The sequence below is a fragment of the Leptopilina heterotoma genome, unplaced genomic scaffold, assembly GCF_015476425.1.
Source record: "Leptopilina heterotoma isolate Lh14 unplaced genomic scaffold, ASM1547642v1 Lhet_42, whole genome shotgun sequence".
NCBI classification, from domain to species: Eukaryota; Metazoa; Arthropoda; class Insecta; order Hymenoptera; family Figitidae; genus Leptopilina; species Leptopilina heterotoma.
Window position 1 is genome coordinate 1,968,508 of NW_025111078.1, and position 21,972 is coordinate 1,990,479.

At 22.8% G+C, this 21,972-nt stretch overlaps 2 protein-coding genes across 7 annotated transcripts; one reads left to right on the forward strand and one right to left on the reverse strand.

Moving 5' to 3' along the window:
- Positions 1 to 37: 37 nt before the first annotated feature.
- Positions 38 to 15,232, reverse strand: LOC122506438 (DNA topoisomerase 2-binding protein 1-A). Of its 2 annotated transcripts, none has more exons than XM_043618611.1 (24): positions 15,010 to 15,232; positions 14,436 to 14,577; positions 14,000 to 14,139; positions 13,730 to 13,862; positions 13,440 to 13,547; positions 12,380 to 12,589; positions 11,973 to 12,183; positions 11,576 to 11,808; positions 10,815 to 10,984; positions 10,584 to 10,719; positions 10,378 to 10,498; positions 10,054 to 10,230; positions 7,956 to 8,140; positions 7,717 to 7,883; positions 7,393 to 7,598; positions 5,467 to 5,549; positions 5,073 to 5,312; positions 4,855 to 4,902; positions 4,559 to 4,689; positions 4,354 to 4,469; positions 4,033 to 4,142; positions 3,741 to 3,941; positions 787 to 1,019; positions 38 to 537 (listed from the first exon to the last, which is right to left on the reverse strand). In XM_043618611.1, exons 2-24 carry the CDS (start codon positions 14,547 to 14,549, stop codon positions 315 to 317), a joined length of 3,696 nt encoding a protein of 1,231 aa, XP_043474546.1. In that variant the 5' UTR covers positions 14,550 to 14,577; positions 15,010 to 15,232; the 3' UTR covers positions 38 to 314. The 2 variants fall into 2 exon arrangements, with proteins under 2 accessions (XP_043474546.1, XP_043474545.1); XM_043618610.1 differs by having other exon boundaries at positions 13,730 to 13,865.
- A 609-nt stretch (positions 15,233 to 15,841) lies between these two features.
- LOC122506440 (alpha-(1,3)-fucosyltransferase 10) lies at positions 15,842 to 21,946 on the forward strand. Of its 5 annotated transcripts, XM_043618617.1 has the most exons (10): positions 15,843 to 15,979; positions 17,466 to 17,505; positions 18,056 to 18,204; positions 18,460 to 18,499; positions 18,615 to 18,736; positions 18,854 to 19,067; positions 19,216 to 19,405; positions 21,052 to 21,229; positions 21,368 to 21,613; positions 21,718 to 21,946. In XM_043618617.1, the coding sequence occupies exons 3-10, from the start codon at positions 18,112 to 18,114 to the stop codon at positions 21,748 to 21,750; spliced, it is 1,116 nt and encodes a 371-aa protein (XP_043474552.1). In that variant the 5' UTR covers positions 15,843 to 15,979; positions 17,466 to 17,505; positions 18,056 to 18,111; the 3' UTR covers positions 21,751 to 21,946. The 5 variants fall into 5 exon arrangements, with proteins under 5 accessions (XP_043474549.1, XP_043474552.1, XP_043474548.1 ...); XM_043618613.1 differs by having other exon boundaries at positions 21,368 to 21,946; XM_043618615.1 differs by lacking the exon at positions 15,843 to 15,979 and adding an exon at positions 17,073 to 17,174 and having other exon boundaries at positions 21,368 to 21,946.
- Positions 21,947 to 21,972: the final 26 nt, after the last annotated feature.

The following is a 21,972-nucleotide window of genomic DNA, read 5'->3' on the forward strand; positions in this document are numbered from 1 at the left end:
ATAATCTTTCATAATTATTTTAAATGAAAAATTTATATTTTAATTTCATTTATTTATTTATTTATTTATTTATCCTAAAATTTTGCTAAAACATAAATTTTAATATTGTTAATAGATAAATATCAATAATTCCAGTATTTAAACGTAGAAAAACTGTACATGAAGATTAAAAAATATTGTGAATAAGTGATTTCTTTTACTTCTCTGCAACAATCTCAGATGTTCCTTTGAATTATAAAAATACGATTTTTTTTATGTACACACAAGTTCTTTTTTTCTCGTCTTGTAGCGCTCAATGATGATTAAAAAATAATTTACTTCGGTAAAAGTGCCAAATACTTTTTAAACTCCGGTAATACGCATTCTCGAGGGTTAACGGGCGAATTCATAGTTAGAAGATTGTGAAGATACGTTGGTGGAAAGCATAAAATTCCTTTACTCGCCATTCGAGCCCAATCTATCGTTTGATCCTTTTGCTTTAATTGAATAAAGCTGTGAGTGATCCTTTGGTCCGTTGACGTTGGATCGTAAGATGATCTATGAAAATAATTTCTTCTTCATAAAATTTCAATTTGAAAAAGAAAACAAAAAAAAAAGAAGAGAAAACTAGTTTATATCTTCTTTAAAAAATTTCAATTTGAAAAAGAAAACAAAAAAAAAAGAGAAAACTAGTTTATATCTTCTTTAAAAAATTTCAATTTGAAAAAGAAAACTAGTTTATATCTTCTTTATAAAATTTCAATTTGAAAAAGAAAAAAAAAGAGAAAACTAGTTTAGCAGTCAAACCTGGGGAGTACAACGCGTCCGCTTCCAGCGACAATGAGTCTTTCAAATGACTCGTATTTTTCTTCTTGAACCAAAAGTAAAGCAACCATATTCTCAAAGGCACCGCCAGGCTCCTTGGTTAATTTTATTCTCCAACGATAAGCAGCAGCGGCCATCATTTGCTCGATTTCCGTCGACAATGTTGATGATAATTCATCACTGAACTTAGGATTTCCCCATTCGTATTTTTCCTCCTAAAGCAAATTTAATGTCAGGGTTCGAACTCATCTACTAAAACCTACTATTTAGTACTTTTTTTACGTTATGCTACTATTTGGGGACATTTTTTAGATTTCAGCCACTAAAAGCTACTATTTCTGTTTTTTTTTAGAATTTCCTCTACTTTAAATTCGCTAATACTAGAAATCAAAAAACTATTCTCAAAAATTGTAATCAAATTCTTTAAAACGATTCAATTATTTTCAAAAAATATTCGAAATTCATTTTCAATATCTAGTATATTTATGAAATTTCGCAAAAGAATTCAATTATTTTTAAAAAAATTGATAAAATTCATCAAAAATTTAATTATTTTCATAAATAATAAAATTTCCAAAGGAATTCAATTATTTAAAACAGAATTTTCCTAATATTTTTCGAAAAAAAACAATTATTTAAATAGATTTTTATAAAATTCTTCATAAGAATTCAATTATTTTCATAAATAATAAAATTCTTCTCAGGAAATCAATTATTTTTGAAAATTTTAATAATAATCGTTGCAAGAATTCAATTATTTTTATAAATATTAAAACTCATTGCAATGTTTTAATTATTTTTCATGCAATTTTAAATTAAATCCGCGAAAATTGCAATTATTTAAAATGTTAATGAAATTCTTCGGAAAAATTCAATTCTCTTCACGGATAATAAAATTATTCGCAGGAATTCAATTATTTTCAGAAATTTTTATAAAATTCTTTGCAAAAATTCAATTATTTAAAAAAATTAATAAACTTTCAAAGAATTCAATTATTTTTTTTAAATTTTAATAAAATTCTTTGCAAAAATTCAATTATTTCTCATAGCAGGATTTCAATTATTTCTTAAAGTTATAATAATAATCGTTGCAAGAATTCAATTATTTTTAATAGAATTTTCAAATACTTTCAATAAAAATAATATTTTTCATTGAAATTCAACTTTCTAAAAAAGTTTTTTGATAAAATTCTAAGCAAGAATTTAATTACTTTCATAAATAATAAAACTCATAGAATTTCAATTATTTTTAATTACTATTTTAAATTAATTAATCAAAAAATACAATTATTTTCACAAATAAAATTTTCCACAAGAATTCAATTATTAAAAATACAATTTTCATAATATTTATTATATTTTGGAAAAATTGATTATTTAAAACAATGTTAATAAAATTCTTATATATGAAGAATTCAATTATTTTCAAAAATAATAAAATTTTTCACTAAAATTCAATTCTTTTTAGACATTTTAATAACAATTTTTCGCAATAATTCAATTATTTTCATAAATAATGAAATTCTTCTCAAAAATTCAATTATTTTTGAAAGTTTTAAAAAAATTCTTAACAACTATTTAATTATTTTTATAAATAATAAAACTCATCGCAGGATTTCAATTATTTTTAATACAATTTTACAGGAATTGCTCGAGAAATGTAATTATTCCTAAAAATTATATTAAAAATCATAGGAAGAATTCAATTACTTAAAAATTTTTTTTTTAATTCTTTGAAAGAATTCCATTACCTATTTACAAAAATATTTTCAAATATTTTTAAAAAATTGTTCGAAAGAAATCAAATATTTGAAATATATTTGTAATTAATTTTTTTTTAAATAATTCAATTATTCTTTTAGATTTTAATAAAATTCTTCAAAAAAATTCAATGATTTACATAAATAATTCATCCTAAGAATTCAATTATCTAAATAAATAATTCTTCCCAATAATTCAATTATTTACATAAATAATTCTTTGGAAGAATTCAATTGTGTCGATAAATATCAAAATTATTACCGAAAATTCAATTATTTTGAGGCTTTTTAATAAAATTCTTTGCAAAATTCCATTATTGTCATAAATAACAATATTCATTACAAGAATTCAATTATTTTAATAAAATTCGAATAAAATCGTTTGCAAGAATTTAATTATTTTCATAAATAATAAAATACCTTTTAGGAATTCAATTACATATTTTAAAAAACAATTTAAAAAAATGCCACACAGACATTCAATTATTCTTAAAAATGTTAATAGAATTCTTTGTAAAATTTAATTATTTTTAAAAACTTTTCGCAATTTAATGATTTTCAATATCTACTATTTTCATAAAATTTTCAAACAAAATTCAATTATTTAAAAAATTTTTGAAAAAATCTTCGTAAGAATTCAATTCTTTTCATGAATAATAAAAATGAATTGAATTTCTCAGGAATTCTATTATTTAAATTAGAATTTGCATAAAATTTGTCGAAAGAAATGAATTATTTAAAAAAATTTTGATAAAATTCTTCGCAAGAATTAAATAATTTTTATAAATATTTAAATTCTTTCATGAATAATAAAATTCGTTGCAGGAATGAAATTTATTATCAGAATAAGAAGGAAGTAAATATTTTTGATAAAAATTAGAAAAAAAGTCAGGAAAATAAAATAAAGAATGGAATTTTCGTCAGTTTTGTAAAGTTTCTAAAACGATTTTTTTTTGTCTTCAAGTTAAATTTTTTGATAGCGTTTTTTTACTCCTTTTTTTAAGTTTAAAAGCTACTTCTTTAAAATTAATTATCAAGTGCGAAGTTGTAATGTTTTTATTTTATTTACTTTTTAATTATTATTAACGAATTAACGAATTTTTGCTCGAATTTTTACGAAAAAAAGTATCGAAAATTAATTTACAAGAAAAAAAAGAAATAGAGAAGAAAACTTACGTCAAGAAATTTATTGGCAATCTCGCAGTCTTTAATATAATTCGCGTGTAAGATCCATTTTCCCGATGCAATGCTGCAGAGAATTTTTTCATTCCTCGAAGGTTTCATGCAAAGTAAATGCGTTGCTGTCGAATCGAAAGTTGATTCCGTCGAGACTTCACCGCCAAGATTTAGAATCACCTTCTCACACGGCGCTTTCTCCTGGAAAAACATTTTTAAAAAAAATTATAATATACCGAAAAAATTAATTTCAATTTAATTCAATTAATTAATGCGATGAATTTCCCCTAACTTTTAATCCCGACAGCATGAACTTTCGTTTTGGAAGTTGTTCTATATGTTCCTCAGCTGTCCCCGGATGTTGCCAACCGACAGTAAATGGTTGAGTTTCCTTCTCCATGCCTGGAAATCAAATTTTTAACTTTAAAAAAAAATCTAACAATATTTATCGTTAGTAGTTTCAATATTTGTTGTTCTTCTCTTTTTTTAAAATTTTTTTTAAAAATTAATTTAAAAAAAGAGAAAAAGAATAAATATTGAAACTACTAACAATAAATATTGGTTTCGTTTACATTGTGAGTAAATAGAAATAAATTTCCAACAAAAAACTTACATTTGTCTGATTCCGGATCCAAGAGGTAATTTTTGTCAATGTCCACAAGCATTGTTTGTCTTCTGTCCGGCGAACTTGTAGACGCCCGCAATGCTCGATCCAATTTCTCTATTTGTCTTCAATTATTCAAGAAATAATAAATTAGTTTTCACAATAATTCTTTTCTTCTTTAATTAAATAGAAGAATTAAAAAAACAAAACTCACAAATCGACATGATTGGCTTTTGCAGGACTATTTTCATCAGAAAAGGAGAGTTTTCTATTTGTTCGATCCTCGGTTTCTTCAACTTTATTATTCTCAGCGGCATTATTCGAAGTTGCATCCCCACCTTCACACTTTAGTAAAAAAAATAATATTTTCAATACAATTAATTTTAAAATTGAAAACGTTTAAAAAGAAAAATTAGGAGATAAAGAAGCAAACAAAAGGTAATTTCATACTGCGAACAGATTATTAATATAGATTATTTTATTATTTATATAAATAAAGAGCGACCTTACCTCTTTTACTATTTTCGTCCAGAATTGACGTATAAGTGCATCCATTGGCTGAAAGATAATAAAAAAGAATATTTTTTGCAATTACTAAATTTATAAATTGCACAATTACTAAAATAATAGATAAAAAAAAGAATTTAGTAAGAATTTAGTAAAAAACATCTTATATATAAAAAAAAGAATGTTACTTTGTAAATTGAAATATTTTCGAAAATAATTACAGTGCTAGCTCGTCGTTTCGGTGGTGGTGGAGTTTCGGTGCCTCTTAAATCAGGAAAACGATTAATCCACTTGAGCCATTCTTTTCTCGTATTCGGCGATGGATTTTCTGTGAATATTGCACCATAAGGTGTATCCGGTGTTCTCACATGGAATGGAGATTCAGGTGTTTTAGTTTTATTCAAAATTTCACTGAGTCGTCTATTTATAAGGGGTGTTTGAGCTCCTGGCGACTCTTGTTGCTGGAAATTAATTAATTAATTAATTAATATTAAGACAATTAATAATAAATGTATTGATATTTATTTTTTAACTATTTTCCCACTAATGTAAAATTCTTGAATTTAATTTATTGGAATAAAAATTTTCCGTTATAAACTAATAATTATTATTTACCTGAACAGCTGCTAATCGTGCAGGTGTAAAAACTCGTGAAGAAGTTTGTACAAGCGGTTTTTTCGCACTTTGTGACTCAGACACTGTAAGATAAAAATTTCTATTAGATTTTCAAAAATTTTAATATTTAATTCTTGGCTAGAATTTAATTATTTTTGTAAATAACAAAATTCTTTTGAGAAATTCAATTATTTTCAATAACATTTTAATTAAATTTCTAGGAAAAAATTCAATTATATTCAAGATAATTTCAATACAATTTCTTTAACAAATTCAATTATTTTTAAAAATTATAATAAAATTTTTCTAAATAATTCAATTTTTCTCAATAGTTTTTAATAAAATTCTTTGTATAATTTCAATTATTTTCAATATTTTTCCGAAAAATTTGTAAAATAAATAAATAAATTTTCAATTTAAATTATTTAAAAAAATTACATTATTTTTACGAAATTTAATGAAATTCTTAAAAAAAAAATATAATTATTTAAAAAAAACTCTGATAAAATTGTTTAAAAGAATTAAATTTTTTATGAATAAATTTAATATAATTTAGTCGGAAAGTTATTAATTACACGATTATTTTAAAAATTTAAAAGAAATTCTTCTTAAAATTCAATTATTTTCAAAATTTTCACTAAAAATTATTATCTAAAAAGCTCTTTTATTTCCAACAAAATTGAAATAAATTCTTCAAAACAATTCAATTATTTAAAAAGAATTTAAATGAAAATCTTGCTAAAAATTAAATTATTTTCAATACAATTTCAATTACATTTTCTCGAAAGAATTCAATTATTGAAAAAAATTTCGATGAAATTCTTGAAATGAATTCAATTATTTTCAAATTATTTGATGAAAAACTTTACAAGAATTTAATGATTTTCAGTACATCGGAAAATTAATTATTTCTGAAAATAATTGTATTCTCGAATAGAATTTAATTAAAACTTTTTTAAATAATTGAATTCCTGCGAAAAAAATTTATTATTTCTATACAAAGAATTAAATTTTTGCAAAATTTAAAAAAAAGAATGGAATTTTGGAGAAGAAGTTTATCAAAATTGCATTTAAAGTAATTGAATTCCTGCGAAAAATTTACTATTTAGTGATATTATTGAATTGTTTCGAAGAATTTAAAAAAAAATGTTTAAAAATATTTTAAGTTTCCCTAGAATTCAATTAAAATTGTATTTAAAAAACATAATTGAATTCCAGCGAGAATTTAATTACTTTTAAAAATAATTGAATTTGATTTTATTAAAAGTTTTTTAAATAATTGAACTCCTGTAAAAAATTCAATTATTTTTTAAAATAATTGAATTTTCTCGGAGAATTTTTTTCAAGATTTTTTAAAAATAATTGAAATTTTCGAAGAAATTAATTAAAATTGTATTGAAAATAATTAAAATCCTGAGAAGAATTTTATTATTTATTTATTAAAGTAATTGAATTTTTTGCGAATATTTTTACTATTTATAAACTGACTAAAGAATTTTATTATTTTTTTTTATTTTATTCTATTTTATTTATTAATTATTGAATATAATTAAATTCTTCATAAAATTCAATTATTTTCTAATTTTTTTTTAAATACTTTTGTTAAATCTTGATAAGAATTTTATTATTCATATAAAAATAATTGAATTTTTACGAAGATTTTTATTATTTATAAATTGACTAAAGAATTTTATTACAATTATTGAAAATATTTTAATTCTTCATAAAATTCAATTATTTTCTAATTTTTTTTTGTTAAACACTTTACAAGAATTCAATGATTTTCAGTACATTAATTTAAAAATTATAAACATTCAAAAAGTTTTAGGAAACAAACAGTTACGCTATTAAAATTCTATTTTTAGTGGTAAATTAAATTTCAAAATGGAAATAGAATCTCATCAGTATTTAAAATGACTACGTTACCTTTTGTCTCTCCTATGAGATAGGGCGTTTCATCAACAAATGCCAATTTATTCGCACATTCCAAAAGCCACTTGGCAGAAACTGCTGGCAAATTCCATTTGACAGCTGCTTGATATTTCGAACCTTCAGGTACAGGACAAATCAAATGAGTGTTTGCCAAAGTTCCCTTCGCCATATTTGTCCTCCTCGCAAATGTGTCTTGATGCCTGTAAATCGAAAGATGTTAATTATTTTTTTTTATTTGAATTTTAAAAAAAATACTTTGCTCATATGATAAGAATATGTAGAAAAGAAAAAGAAGTGATTAAAATGAAAAAAAATTACAATGCTCCCAAACATTCGGCCAATTGTTGCAGATATTGTCTCTCTTGACCGGAATATGTGCTTATTGCTATTACACAATTATTCAGAGGTTTCACACCTTCCACTACGGCAATCGGACGATGATAATATTGCAGAGGCACCAATTCATCTTTATCGACACATTCATCCTGAAAATTGTCACAATTGGTAAATTTCAAATTAAAAAAAAAAATAATAGCAAAAAGAAAAGAAATACAAACAATAAACATGTCGGTGACAATTTCGTTCACGGTTCCATGAAAGATACCGCCGCAAAATGGAACGACTCCATAATCAGGAATTCCGGAATAAGATCGAGAAACAATTTCACCGCCCATTGCGCGAATACGTATTTCCAAGTGTTGATAATCCTCACGTTCAAAACCAGACAAGATGAAATTTTGATCTATAAAAATTTTAATCAATAACAAGTTTTTTTCAAGTTATTAATTTTTTTGCGGTATTAGGGCTCGAACCAGTGAAAGTATTTAAAAATACGGACTTTATGGACCAAAAATGAAAAATTACGGACAAAAACTATAAAAAAAACTGAAATAAAAAAAATAAATAAATAAAAAATAATAATAATAAAAAAATAAAAACTATAAATTCAATTTTCTCATAACTATAAAACGAAGATATCGATAACTCCGAGTCTTCGACTCGGAGTCGAAGTCAATTATCATTTTCAAGAATTTTTAACTAAAATTCTTCTTTAAATCATTTAATTTTCGAAAAAGTTCTCTGACAATTTTCAAATCAATTTCTTTACAATATTCAATTTTACGAAGTTCAATTAAATATAAATATTACAAAATAAAAACTTCAAATAAGACATAAAAAAATTCAATTACACTTTTTTTAAAAAATTAATTAACTAATTTTAACTGAAATTCATTTTTAAATCAATTTTTAAAAGAAAATTCTACTAGAATTCAATTATTTTCATAAATAATAAAATACCTTCAAAAAATTTAATTATTTTAAAAAATTCAAATAAAATCAGTTTGAATTATTTTCATAATATAAAAAAATTCATTTAAAAAATTCAATTATTTTCATAAATAAGAAAATTCTTGGCAAGAATTAAAATATTTCCATAAATAATAAAATTCTTCAAAAGGAATTCAATTATTTTCATAAATAATAAAAAAATGTTTCGGAGAAATTCAATTATTGTCAATAAAATTTTAATGAAAATTCTCGAAAGAATACAATTAGTTTTAAAAATATTATTTAAATTCAATTATTTTTAAGAGTTTTAATAAAAAATCAATTATTTTCAAGAATTCTGAATAGAATTTTATGAAAACTTTTTTTTAAATAAAAAAATTTATTATTTCTGCAAATAATTGAAATTTGGAAAATTATAAAAAGTAAGTGAATTTTTAAGAAGAATTTTATTAAAATTGTATTAAAATTCTCATAAAGAATATTATCAAAAAAATTTTTTAAAAAAATTACATTTTTCAACGAATTCGATTAAAATTTTATTAAAAATAAAATTGAAATTCTGCAATGAGTTTTATTATTTATGAAAATAATTAAATTCCTAAAAAAAAATTAATTATTGAGGAAAAGAATTGAATCCTTGTAAAAATTGTATTATTTATGAAAATAAGTAAATGATTGCAAAGAAATTGATAAATAATTTCTAAATAATTGAATACCTGTAAAATTGTTATTATTGTATGACAAAAATTATATGTTTGGGTAGAATTTTATTAAAAAATTTTTTAAATAATTGAATTCTTTCGACGAATTTTATGAAAATTTTTAAGAATAATTATATTTTCCAGAAATTTTATTAAAATTTTATTAAAATAATTGAACTCTTCTAAAGAATTTTATTAGCCATGAAAAAAATTAAATTCCTGCGATGAATTATTTTTCAAAATAATTGAATTCGTCTAAAGCATTTTATTATTTATGAATATAATTGAATTCCTGCGATAAATTTGATTAAAATTGTATTCAGAATTGAATTCTTCTGAAGAATTTTAATATTTATGAAAATAATTGAATTCCTGCGATGAATTTTATTGAAAATAATTGAATTCTTCTAATAAATTTTAATATTTAAGAAAATAATTGAATTCTTCTAATGAATTTTAATATTTAAGAAAATAATTGAATTCTTCTAATGAATTTTAATATTTAAGAAAATAATTGAATTTCTGCAATAATTTCTAATTTCTCTAAAATTCTCCAAAATTATATATCGTAAAATTTACGAACTTTTCGTCCTTTTTCTATCAAATTACAAACTTTACGAACTTTTTTTTTTAAATTGTCTTTTATTTCTCATTTTATGCTTACCTTCGAATATTTTTCCGACAACTGTATCAGTTTGACTCAATGGAACTAGTGATTCATTTTCTCGTGTTTTATTTCTAAACGATGCAGACTGCGATGTTGTATTTTGAGTTTTCATTAATTTTTCATTTGTATCTTTAGTGATCGCTTGAAATAATTCTGCCGTTGATTTTGTAGATGCTTAAACAATTTTTTTTTTATCAAAACGTTTGAAAGTAATTAAATTTTTAAGAAAAATTTCTCTACTTTCGAAAGTTTGAAAATATTGACTAATTGAATAAATAAAAATGTGGAATAGAAATGAAAGACTAATTAAATATAATTTACCAGTAGTTCTTCTGGAATACTCGGCAATAAGATCGGGTTCATAAAAAACTTCGGCATCCTTTTTCCGCTCGTCAAATAAAGGCGGAGGCGGCTTTTGTGGTCTCTTAAGCATTTCCATATTCTAAAAAAATAAGTTACGAATAAAATTGTTTTCTTTAATTTCAAAACAAAAAACAATTATTAAATATTTTGATTAAGTTTTTTACCTTTTTACTGAGTGGGGAAGGAGGTTCAGGAACTTTTGGCGTCGTTTCTTCTGTTTCTATCAAGAAACATTCCTCCGCTGCAGGTTGTTTAAGTCTAATACTTTCTTCCAACCATTTAAAATTCACAATATGTGGTCTAAAAATATGAACGAATTTTTATTCTCCTTTTTCTAATTTATTTCTGTCTATTAAATATAATTTAATTTGAAAGAAAATAAAATTCTAATTTACCTCAATCCGTTGGAATAAATTGTTTTCAAATCACTCTTCGCCTTATTAATCTCTCCGACCAATACGTGTGTTATATTGTCTGTAATTTCGTCTAATCTTGTCGCAGAACTTACATTTATAATCTTATTCAGTTTATCTTTATAAATCGTTTGAAATCCAGTAAGAAAAATCTAAAGTTTAATTAAAAGGAGAAATTAGAGAAGAATAAAGGAAAAAATTCTTATAGTACAGGGTTGCCACAAATATTTAATTTTATTTTTCCCTGACTTTTTCCTGATTTCCAGACAAAATTTTCACTTTTTCCCTGACCATAAAGAATATTCTGATTCACTCTAAAAATTATTAGATACTCAAAAAAAACATTCTATTACATTTACTTACGAATTTCTTAAATTGTAAAATTATTCGTAAATATCAATAAATAAATTTTTAAATAAGTATTTAATTATTATTTTTCCATAGGAATTAAAATTCTTCAAAACATTTAAATTCAAACATTTTTAAAATTCAACAACTTATAAGAATATTATTATAAAACATGAAGATATCAATTACTCCAAGTCGAAGACTCGGAGTGATTGACATCTTCATGTTTTCTGCAATCATTTTTAACTTTTCCAAAATTCAATTTTTTCCAGTTACTTAAATAAAAATCCTTGACGTTTCCCTGACTTCTCTGACCAATTTTACTTTCCCTGACTTTTCCCTGAATTCCCTGATCTGTGGCAACCCTGATAGTAGGAAAAAAATAAAAGACTTACGTTACATCCGTCAAGAAATGGTCCTAATTTCTTAACCGCTGCAAGAGCAATGCCATCGAGGAAGATCATGTACGATTCTTTATTTGTCATTGTATTGTTTGTCAACATTGTACTCGATGGAGTGCAAGTACTATTCATTCTACTCATTGTACTCATTTGAGCAACTGATTCGTCGACAATATGATTTTCGAAAGGAATTATACTTCCACAGGTGAAGTCAAGTGTTGCGTTTGCTATTTGAAAATTATAATAAATAGGAATTTTAAAATTATAAATTATATAGGTACAAATAAATAATAAACAAAAAAATAAATTTTTCTCGTAAGAAATCAATTATAGAAAAAAATTGAATTCTTCATAAAATTCAATTATTTTCTTTAATTTTTTGTAGACTCACTTCTTTCTGGAGTGGAACATGCATTTGACGAAGTAACTAAATAATTTTCAAAAGGAAGGGCATATCCTGCTTTGATGCTATCGATAATCCAAGGATATCGTAAGCACGCAAGTTCCTTTTGTAAAGCAAATTTCAATTTTTCGGTCATTGTTCCTCTCTCCGATGTTATAAGAATATTCGTCTCCATTGCATCCAAATGACCCATATATTTCTATTAGGGAAAAAAGAATTAATTTTCAATTCAATTATACAAATCACTGACAATTATACTGATTATACAAATAAAAATTCAATTTTTCTTACAAATACAAACAAACTAACATTTACAATAATTATAAAAATAAAAATTCAATTTTTCTTTTTTAAAGTAAAATAAAAACAATTTACTCTGGAATATTTGTACTTACTCCGCCATTTGAATTCACAAGTGATGATATTTCCTTCTTTTGTTGTCTCGGCAAATCAGTCGAAGTAATAAATGTATTCAAAAATACCGGACATTTATATCTATCAAATTTCGAATCTGTTGCCTGTATAAATTTCGTTAAATTCTCTTTCCAAATTGCGTTGATCCAATCGATTGTCATTATTTTAACTGTCTCTATTTTCACAGCGCTCTAAAATTTCAAACACTTTGTTACATTTAGTTACGATAAAAATTTCGATACTTTCTAAGAATTCAATTATTTCCAAAAAAAAATCTATAGAATTCTTCGCAACAGGAATTTAGGAATAATTTTAATTTTTATTAAAATTATAATAATTATAATTTTATTACTATTTTCCAAAACAATTTAATTCTTTTAAATAAATTTTAATAAAATTCTAGAAAAGAATTGAATTATTTTCAATAAAATTTTTATTCAATTCTTTGAAAAATTACAAGAATTCAATTATTTTCATAAATAATAAAATTCTTTAGATAAATTCAATTATTTTGAATAAAATTCATCGTAGGAATTCAATTATTTTCATAAATATTAAAATTCTTCAGAAGAATTCAATTATTTTGAATACAATTGTAATCAAATTCATCGCAGGAATTCAATTATTTTCTTAAATGTTAAAATTCTTTAGAAGAATTAAATTATTTTCAAAAATTTGAATAAAATTCAATGTAAGATATAAATTATTTCAGATTCAAAATGATAAAAAAATATAAAACATTCAAAAAGTATTGTTTAATAAAAAATCAGTTGAATATTTTTTCGAACTAAAAATTCGGTTAAGTAGAAATTCGATTTCATGAATTTGGAAACACTAGAAATTCGGAGAAATAATTTTCACGCGCTCGAAAATTTTTTTAATCTGTTCAGAATTTTCAGATTCAATTAATTCCCATCAATCAATTAATCGAATATAAATTCTATGAAATCTAATGATTTCCAGACTTTTCTTGACACTTCGTGTCCTTGACTTGTAAAAACTCTGAATATCGTTTTATTATAAAATAATTTAAAAAATCACCTCATATTTTTGGGACATAATTCGATCGGTTACTAAATGAGTTACACTTCCTAGTAATTGACGTGAATAAACGCCGCCCATGAATTCTACTTTTTGTTGAATGTAATTCTGAAAGAAGAAAAAAAATTTTAATTAAATCTAGAAAAATAATTTCAAATCTTATTTACATTAGAACTCGACTGTCGATAAACCGGTTGTACTCAGGAGAGAGGTTTTCTACAGTTTTCCCTCTTCTCTGGCGAGAAAACCCATTGACGGTTAAAACGAATTAAGAAATGAAAAATATTCACCTTTCTTTCTGCTGAAAATCCAGAAGCGCAAACGATAACATTTCTCATTGCAGTGACAAAAACGGGATTTGACCCTTCGGGTATTGCCTCATTATTCATTAGGCAACAAAGTAGACATCTTGGTCCAACAATTCTGCTAAAAAATTTATTTTAAAGAAAAAACTACATTAGACCTATTTCTACAAAAAAATTGACAAAAAATATGTATTAGCAAAAATTCAACAACAATAAAATCTCTTTTCTCATTGAGACGAAAATTTAAGTACTTACGAGCACTTTGAAACTTTTAAGCTTTCAAATAGTTTTCCTTCGAATTCTTCCATGATGAAAACATCTACTTTTTGCGGTTGCATTTTTTGACATTCATCTTCAGTAATCCACGCAGGATTTATGTCAAATTCCTCGCATTTCTGAAATAATTGAATTCTAATTGTTAAATGAATAAAAAAAAAGAATAGAAAAGAACAATTTTTATTTTCAAAAATCTTAATAGTTTTAAATTTTTAATCTTAATTAAATAAAGAATAGAAAAGAACAATTATTTTTAAAAATCTTTATATTTTTTTGTACACAAATCATAATATAATTGAAAATATAAAAACAAAGATTCCTGTGCGGAAGTAATTTATTAATTAAGTAAAAGGGAAAAACTGTCAAAATCGTTTGAAAATTCAGGAAAAAAAATAATTAATAAAAGAAAACTTACATTATATGCCAACCACATATCATCGGAGCATTCTTTTTCACTTTCATATTTGCCAGGAATAACGAAATAAACATTTAATCCATCACCACACAAAGTACTTTCCTGTGTCGCCATTATTTTTAATTACTAATCTTTTTTACAGCTGCAATAAGAATTCGACAATTTATTAAAAAAATACATCAATTATTCCCTCCATTGATATTAATAATTGTAAAAAATGAAACTACATTACCGAAAAAAAACTAATGAATAAATAATTATTATTAGTTTATTTTTTTTCATTTAATCACTTATAAAAGTGATTAAATATTGCGTGAGACACAATAAATGTTTAATAATTAATTATTAATTCCCTTTAATCAGAATTTTAAAAAAACGTTCATTTCAGTATTTTTTTTTTTTTTTTTGTAAAAAACTGTTTCGTTTAAAAAATGTCAACATATGAAAAAAAAGACTTATTTAATTTGTTGTTTCATAAATTTCAAATTTCAAAAGAATAAAAAAGCATAGAAATCATCAAAATCTTAAAAATTAATTAAATATTCTAAAAAAAAACAATGGCAGTTGACCTAACCTTGAAATTGCAGAAAACTTCGTCTCTCGATAACTGACAAAAATTGTTAAAAATAGTTCTTAATTATTTGTATTCGTATAATGTAGTAAAACTTAAAGACTCTTTTTAAGAATAAATAATATAAATAATAGTCTTTTGTTAAAATTCTTTCGTTAAAACTTTATCCTTCGGAACCTGTTGACAATTTCACATCTTCTTTCCCGCCAGTTCGTGAATTTTTGAACCTGGAATATTCAGAACATAGTTCTACAACTTCGTGGTTCTTTCTACATTTAAGAATAAAAGGCCTGTTTACATGAAAATTTTTGCGAAACCCCTCTTGTTTCCAATTCTCACACAAGCACCTTTATGTTTTTAAAATTTTCAAAAACACGTGGTTTGACAGTTTAGTTCATTTTAGTTTGTTGTCGTACATTATTTTTTTGAAATCTTTTTCATTGAATTAATTGAATTAATTGAATTCAATTGAATTGAGTGCGTGAAAACGAAAGAATGTTTTATCTAAAATGAATCCTATATGTACAATATGCTTCGAATATCTTTCAAAATCGGAGAATGTAAATGTCACAAAATGTGGGCATCTTTTTCATTGTTCGTGTGTGACGGAATGGTTTAAAAGGTATAAATCTTTTTTTATTTATACACAAACGTGACGCACTCTGTCAAAACAAAGAACAAACTGCAAACAGCAAAAAAGAATACAAAAATAATACAAACATAACCTTAAAATGAATTACCTCTTATTTCTTATCATAAAGGGCGTCACAAATTGTAACGAATATTTTTTTAATATTTTTTTATGTATAAATTCTTTTTCCAGGAACCAAAATTGCCCACAATGTAGAAGGAGAATTAGAGGTGCAGGAAAAGTCTTTCTTAATTTCTCATGTAGCGAGACAATAGTCGAAAATAATTCGTTTCTGCAAAACGAAGTGAAGTCACTTCAAGATCAATTGGATAATCAACGCGAGTACGTATTTTATTTTTTTTTTTAATTAAAAAATTTTATATTTTCAAGAATAAACATTATTTTCTTAAATGTTAAAATTCTTTAGGAGAATTCAATTATTTTCATAAATATTACAATTCTTCTGAAGAATTCAATTATTTTCAATACAATTTTAATAAAATTTCTCGAAAGAATACAAATATTTTTAAGAATATTAATTAAAATCGATTATTTTCAAGAATTTTAATATAAATTCAATTCTTTTCAACAATTTTGGATGAACTTCTTTTAAAAAAATCATTATTTACAAAATTTTTAATAAAATTTCTTCAAAAATTCAAATAAAATTCTTGGAAACAATTCAATTATTTTTATGAATTGCTAAATCCTTCGAAAGAATTCAATTATTTTCATAAATAAGAAAATTCTTCTCAGAAAATTTATTAATTACAATTAATGATAAACACGATTATTTTAGAAATTTAAAAGAAATTCTCCTTAAAATTCAATTATTCTCAAAATTTTCAGTAAAAATTATCATCTAAAAAAAACCCTTTTATTTCCAAGAAAATTGAAATAAATTCTTCAAAACAATTCAATTATTTAAAAAGAATTTTAATGAAAATCTTGCTAAGAATTAAATTATTTTCAATACAATTTTAATTACATTTTCTCGAAAGAATTCAATTATTGAAAATAATTTAATTCTTGAATAGAATTTTATTAAAACTTTTTCAAATAATTGAATCCCTGCGAACAAATTTATTATTTCTACAAAGAATTAAATTTTTGCAAAATATAAAAAAAATAAGTGAATTTTGGAGAAGAATTTATTGAATTGTTTCGAAGAATTTAAAAAAAAAAGTTTATTATTTTAATTTTCCCTGGAATTTAATTTAATTTAATATAGAAGAAGAACAAAATACTCTTAATTAAATTTCGTTACATTAATTAATTGCAAATTTTTCATTTCTTTATTCTTTTTATGAGTAGTAGAAATATGAGAGAAACTTCAGTTAATTTTACCATTTTGTAAAATTCAATTATGATTTTATTTTCTAGACTTAGTAGACTAGACGCAATTCGACTTGATTATTTCCAAAAGAAATTGTTGGATTTGGAGAAAAAGAATCGAATCTTAAAAAAAAAAAATAAAGAGATAAAAAACGAAACAGTTGTTAAAAAAAGAAAAGATCCAGAAAATGCTCCAATTGCGGTAATGTTTATTTTTTTTTCATTTTTTTTGGCGGTAACTATTAAAAAAAAATAAACTTTTCGTTTTAAGATTATCTAAGTTTTCTATCTTATTTTTTATGAGAAGTAAATTTGATCAATTCATCTATTTATAAATTTACGTATTTATTCTTTTTTTGTTACTTAATTTTGAAGTCAAGTAACTTTTGACAGAAACTTCCCTTCTGATTTTCTAAAATTACAAAAATTCCTCTTATTTTATTTTTTTTTTTCAAGTTGCAAAAATAACTTTTTTTTCTCTCCTATTTTGCAGAATTCATCCGGTATACGTTTGCGATCAGGAAAAATTATAGGTGTCACAGAATGATTTCCCAGTATTATTTATTATTTATTTAATTTATTTCATGGTTTATTTTATTTATTTATTTATTTCATGTTTATGTATCAAATAATTTATTGAGTTTTTTAAAAAAAATATTTATTCCTTTAATGGATTTTTTAAAGAACGTATAGAACTTATTTAGGAATTGTATATATGGTTCATTGATTGTGATAAGAAAAAAAATTGTGTGGGAGGAGTGATGTGAGAGAAAATGTTTATTTTAATCAGTATTTGCTAAGGATTTGTTATGTATTTCTTTTTAACAAAAGAGATGCAAAATTATTTTTAAATTAGAAAATTTTATATAATATTTTAAATTAGATCATTTTTCAAATAAATAAATATTGTGATCTAATTAAATTTAGGTTGTTATAATTTTTTTTAGTCAAATTACAATATTATTTAAAAAATTACGTATATTTATTACGTATATGAAAAAAACGTAAAAATAATTATTTAAAAGAAATATTCAGAGAAGAAAATATTACCGTTTATAATATTGATTTGTTTTATTATACCAGAACTTCGAAGTGGAAATTAATCTAAAGTGCCTTAATGTCAAAGTTATGATAAAACAATGGCAATTGTTAATTGTGTGATTAAAATGATTCATCGAAAAACTAGTTTTTGTATTCTGATGGTCATTGGTTTAATAATAACATTTATTCAGGTATTTTTTATTTACTGTATTTATATTATTACTATTATTATTATATTATTTGTTTATTATTATTTATTTATTTATTTATTCATTATTATTATTTATTATTACTTATTATTATTTATTGGTTTATTTATTTATTATTATTATTTATAAATACACATTATTTGCCAAAAATAAATATAAGTAATTTGTTTAATTTGAGTAAAATTAGATTTGCATTTTACATTTAATTACAAAATTAAATCATCTAATTGCTTTTAGATGTGGCTATTTAATGAACCGGCGAATTCGAATTTTAAAGGTGAAAAATTATAATCTTTGAATAAACAAATTAACTGAGAAAATATTTGTGTTTGTTTTATAAAAAAGAAATAATCTATTTAATAATTAAATACTTAAATAATTATTATTTTCAGATATTAAAAAGCCAATCATCTTGTGGTGGAATGATTTCGGATATAATGGTTTCAAAAGTTGTGGAGAATTTATTTGTTACTTTACTCAGGATGAATCCTTTCTGTCGCACAACTTCCTCAAGGTAAATATTTTTGTCAAGGAAAATTAATTTTAATTAAAAAATTAAAAATTAATTAAAATTAATTTTAAAAAAGCATAATTTTTATTTATAATAATAATAATTAATTACTAATTTTAGGCGATTATATTTTATGGTAGTTCCATGGAATATCGTCACTTACCAATTCCGAGAGCAAAACACGTACAATGGGGTTTATTGCACGAAGAATCCCCTCGCAATAATCCAGCCTTCGTTTATGAAGATTTTTTAAATTTATTTAATTATTCATCTACATTCAGTCGATACAGTGACGTGATTTCATCACAAGTACCAGGAATTGATGAATTAACAAGTAAAATTTCTATAAAATAAATATAATTTTTGTCAGTTGTGAAAAAAATTTCTTTTCTTTATAAAAAGAAATTTTATTATTAATTTAATATAGTTTAATATAATATAATGATTTACTTATTAAAGTGAATCTAGTTTTTAATTGACAGGCAAAAAATTCTTTTTCTCATTTGAGAAAAAAAATAATCTAATGTCACAAGAAGACTTGGCGCCTTTGCTTTATATTCAATCGAATTGTGATACGACGAATGATAGAGACGACTACATTGCTGAACTGATGAAATTTATTCGAGTTGATGCTTATGGCCTTTGTTTAAATAATCGAAAGTTACCAGAAAGGTATTTTTTTCATTTATTATCTAAATTGCATTTTTATTTTAATTTAAAATTTTAATTTAAGTTAATTTAATTTAATTTAAAACTATTTTAATAAAATTGAAATTTTTCTAAACTTTCAATAATATGTTTCCAATTTAGTTTATAAATTGTTCTTAATATTTTTGTTAATAACTACTTTAAATTCGCTAATACTAGAAATCAAAACACTTAATAAAATTATTCGCAATAATTCAATTATTTTCATAAATAATAAAATTCTAAGCAGAAATTCAATTATTTTCAAAAATATGATTAAAATTTGTTGCAAGAATTTAATTATTTTCATAAATAATAAAATTCTACGCAGAAATTCAATTATTTCCAAAAATATATTTAAACTTCGTCACAGGAATTCAATTATTTTGAATATAATTTTAATAAAATTCTTAAAATGAATTCAATTATTTTCATAAATATTAAAATTCTTTAGAAAAATTCAATTATTTTAAACACAATTTTAATAAAATTTATCACGAGAATTTAATTATTTTTCATAAATATTGAAATTCTTCAGAAGAATTAAATTATTTTTAATTTAATTCCTTGAAAGAATTCAATTATTTTAAATAATATTAGAATTTTTCATAGGAATTAAATTGTTTTCAAATTCAATTATTTTAAATACAATTCTAATTAAATTTTTTGAAATAATTCAATTATTCTTTTAGATTTTAATTAAATTCTTCTCAAGAGTTCAATTATTTACATAAATAATTCTTCCAAAGAATTCAATTATTAAAGATAAATAACAAAATTATTTCGGAAAATTCAATTATTTTTTAAAAATTTAATAAAATTCTTTGCAAAATTCAATTATTTTTATAAATAACAATATTCATCACAAGAATTCAATAATTTTTAAAAGTTATAAATATCTTCTTGGAAATTCAATTATTTAAAAAAATTCTAATAAAATCGTTCGCAAGAATTCAATTATTTTCATAAATAATAAAATACTTTTTAGGAATTCAATTTATTATTTTCAAAAAAATTGAATAAAATACCACACAGACATTTAATTATTGTCAAAAATTCTAATAGAATTGTTTGTAAAATTTAATAATTTTTAAAAACTTTTCGCAATTCAATGATTTTCAATTTTTACTATTTTTATAAAATTTCCAAACAGAATTCATTTATTTAAAAAAATTTTTGTAAAAATCTTCGTAAGAATTCAATTCTTTTCATGAATAAGTAATAAAAATTTCTCTTGAATTCAATTATTCAAATTAGAATTTCCATAAAATTAGTCGAAAGAAATTAATTATTTAAAAATTTTTCTAAAATTCTTCGCAAGAATTAAATTATTTTTATAAATATTTAAATTCTTTCATGAATAATAAAATTCGTTGAAGGAATCCAATTTATTAGCATCAGGATAAGAAAGAAATAAAATATTTTTGATAAAAATTGGGAAAAAGTCTGGAAAATAAAATATAGATTGGAATTTTTGTCAGTTTTGTGAAGTATCTAAATCGAGTTTTTTTTGGTCGTCAAGTTTAATTTTTTGATAGCTACTTTTTTTAACTACCTTTTTTTTAGTTTGAAAGCTACATTTTTAAAATTAATTATCGAGTACGAAGTCTGTAATAATAATTTACTTACAGTTTAGAAAGTGATCATCTTCGCACTTTATATGACGACGAATTTTATACTTTTGTTGGAAGATATAAATTCACTTTGGCCTTTGAAAATGCAGACTGTGAGGATTATATTACAGAGAAACTTTGGCGACCTCTCATTGTCGGTTCTATTCCAATTTATTACGGTTCTCCATCATTCAAGGTATTTCCACAAACATTTTTTTTTTAACCATCTGGATTGCTAACGAAAAGGAGAAAATCAATTTTTTCCATGTCAATCCTAATGAGAATTTTAATCAATTTTCTACATATTTTTTCTAATTATTTTATTTATCAACAGGATTGGCTACCAAACGAAAAATCCGCAATTTCAGTTCGTGATTTCAGTGGTCCGAGAGAATTGGCGGAATTTATTGAGAAAATATCGTCAAATGAAACATTGTACAACGATTATTTGTCACATAAATTAATTGACAAATTCTCCTCTCTAACTAATGAGCGACTCCTCACTTTATATCGAAATAATCCGCAGGGCTTTGATTTTTTGGACAGTCTCAACGATTTTGAATGCCACGTTTGCAAATCGGTGAGTGTGGAGAATAAAAATGAAAAATACATTATGACCAGAAAACAATTTAATTGCTCACAGCCAATAAGTGCACTTACACAGAAATTAAATCCAAAGAATAGATGGCACGATTGGTGGATTTCGGGAAAATGTGAAGCGAAACTATTAGCATATCACGTTGCAAATAATTTGCAAATTAACGAGACTGCATTTAATGAGGAGACATCACGAATGTACCTGGAAAATAAGTGTTAGAATTATTGAATTTCCTCAATTAGAATTTAAGAAAAATTTTAAAATAAGTAGAAAATATGTAAAGAATACATTTTTTATATTTCAAAGAAGTTTTTTTATCTTTCAAAGAAGGTTATTAAAAA

What these genes read in the sequence shown, in the direction of transcription:
- LOC122506438 (XM_043618610.1), bottom strand. Translation starts at nt 14,549, where the DNA reads ATGGCGACACAGGAAAGTACTTTGTGTGGTGATGGATTAAATGTTTAT. An exon ending in TTATGTCCCAAAAATATGAG is followed by an intron (nt 12,590 to 13,439) that starts GTGATTTTTTAA and finishes TTGAAATTTTAG; the next exon opens with AGCGCTGTGAAAATAGAGAC. An exon ending in CACGATTAGCAGCTGTTCAG is followed by an intron (nt 5,313 to 5,466) that starts GTAAATAATAAT and finishes ATTAATTTCCAG; the next exon opens with CAACAAGAGTCGCCAGGAGC.
- LOC122506440 (XM_043618614.1), top strand. Translation starts at nt 18,112, where the DNA reads ATGGCAATTGTTAATTGTGTGATTAAAATGATTCATCGAAAAACTAGT. An exon ending in AATCGAAAGTTACCAGAAAG is followed by an intron (nt 19,406 to 21,051) that starts GTATTTTTTTCA and finishes ATTTACTTACAG; the next exon opens with TTTAGAAAGTGATCATCTTC. An exon ending in ACGGTTCTCCATCATTCAAG is followed by an intron (nt 21,230 to 21,367) that starts GTATTTCCACAA and finishes ATTTATCAACAG; the next exon opens with GATTGGCTACCAAACGAAAA.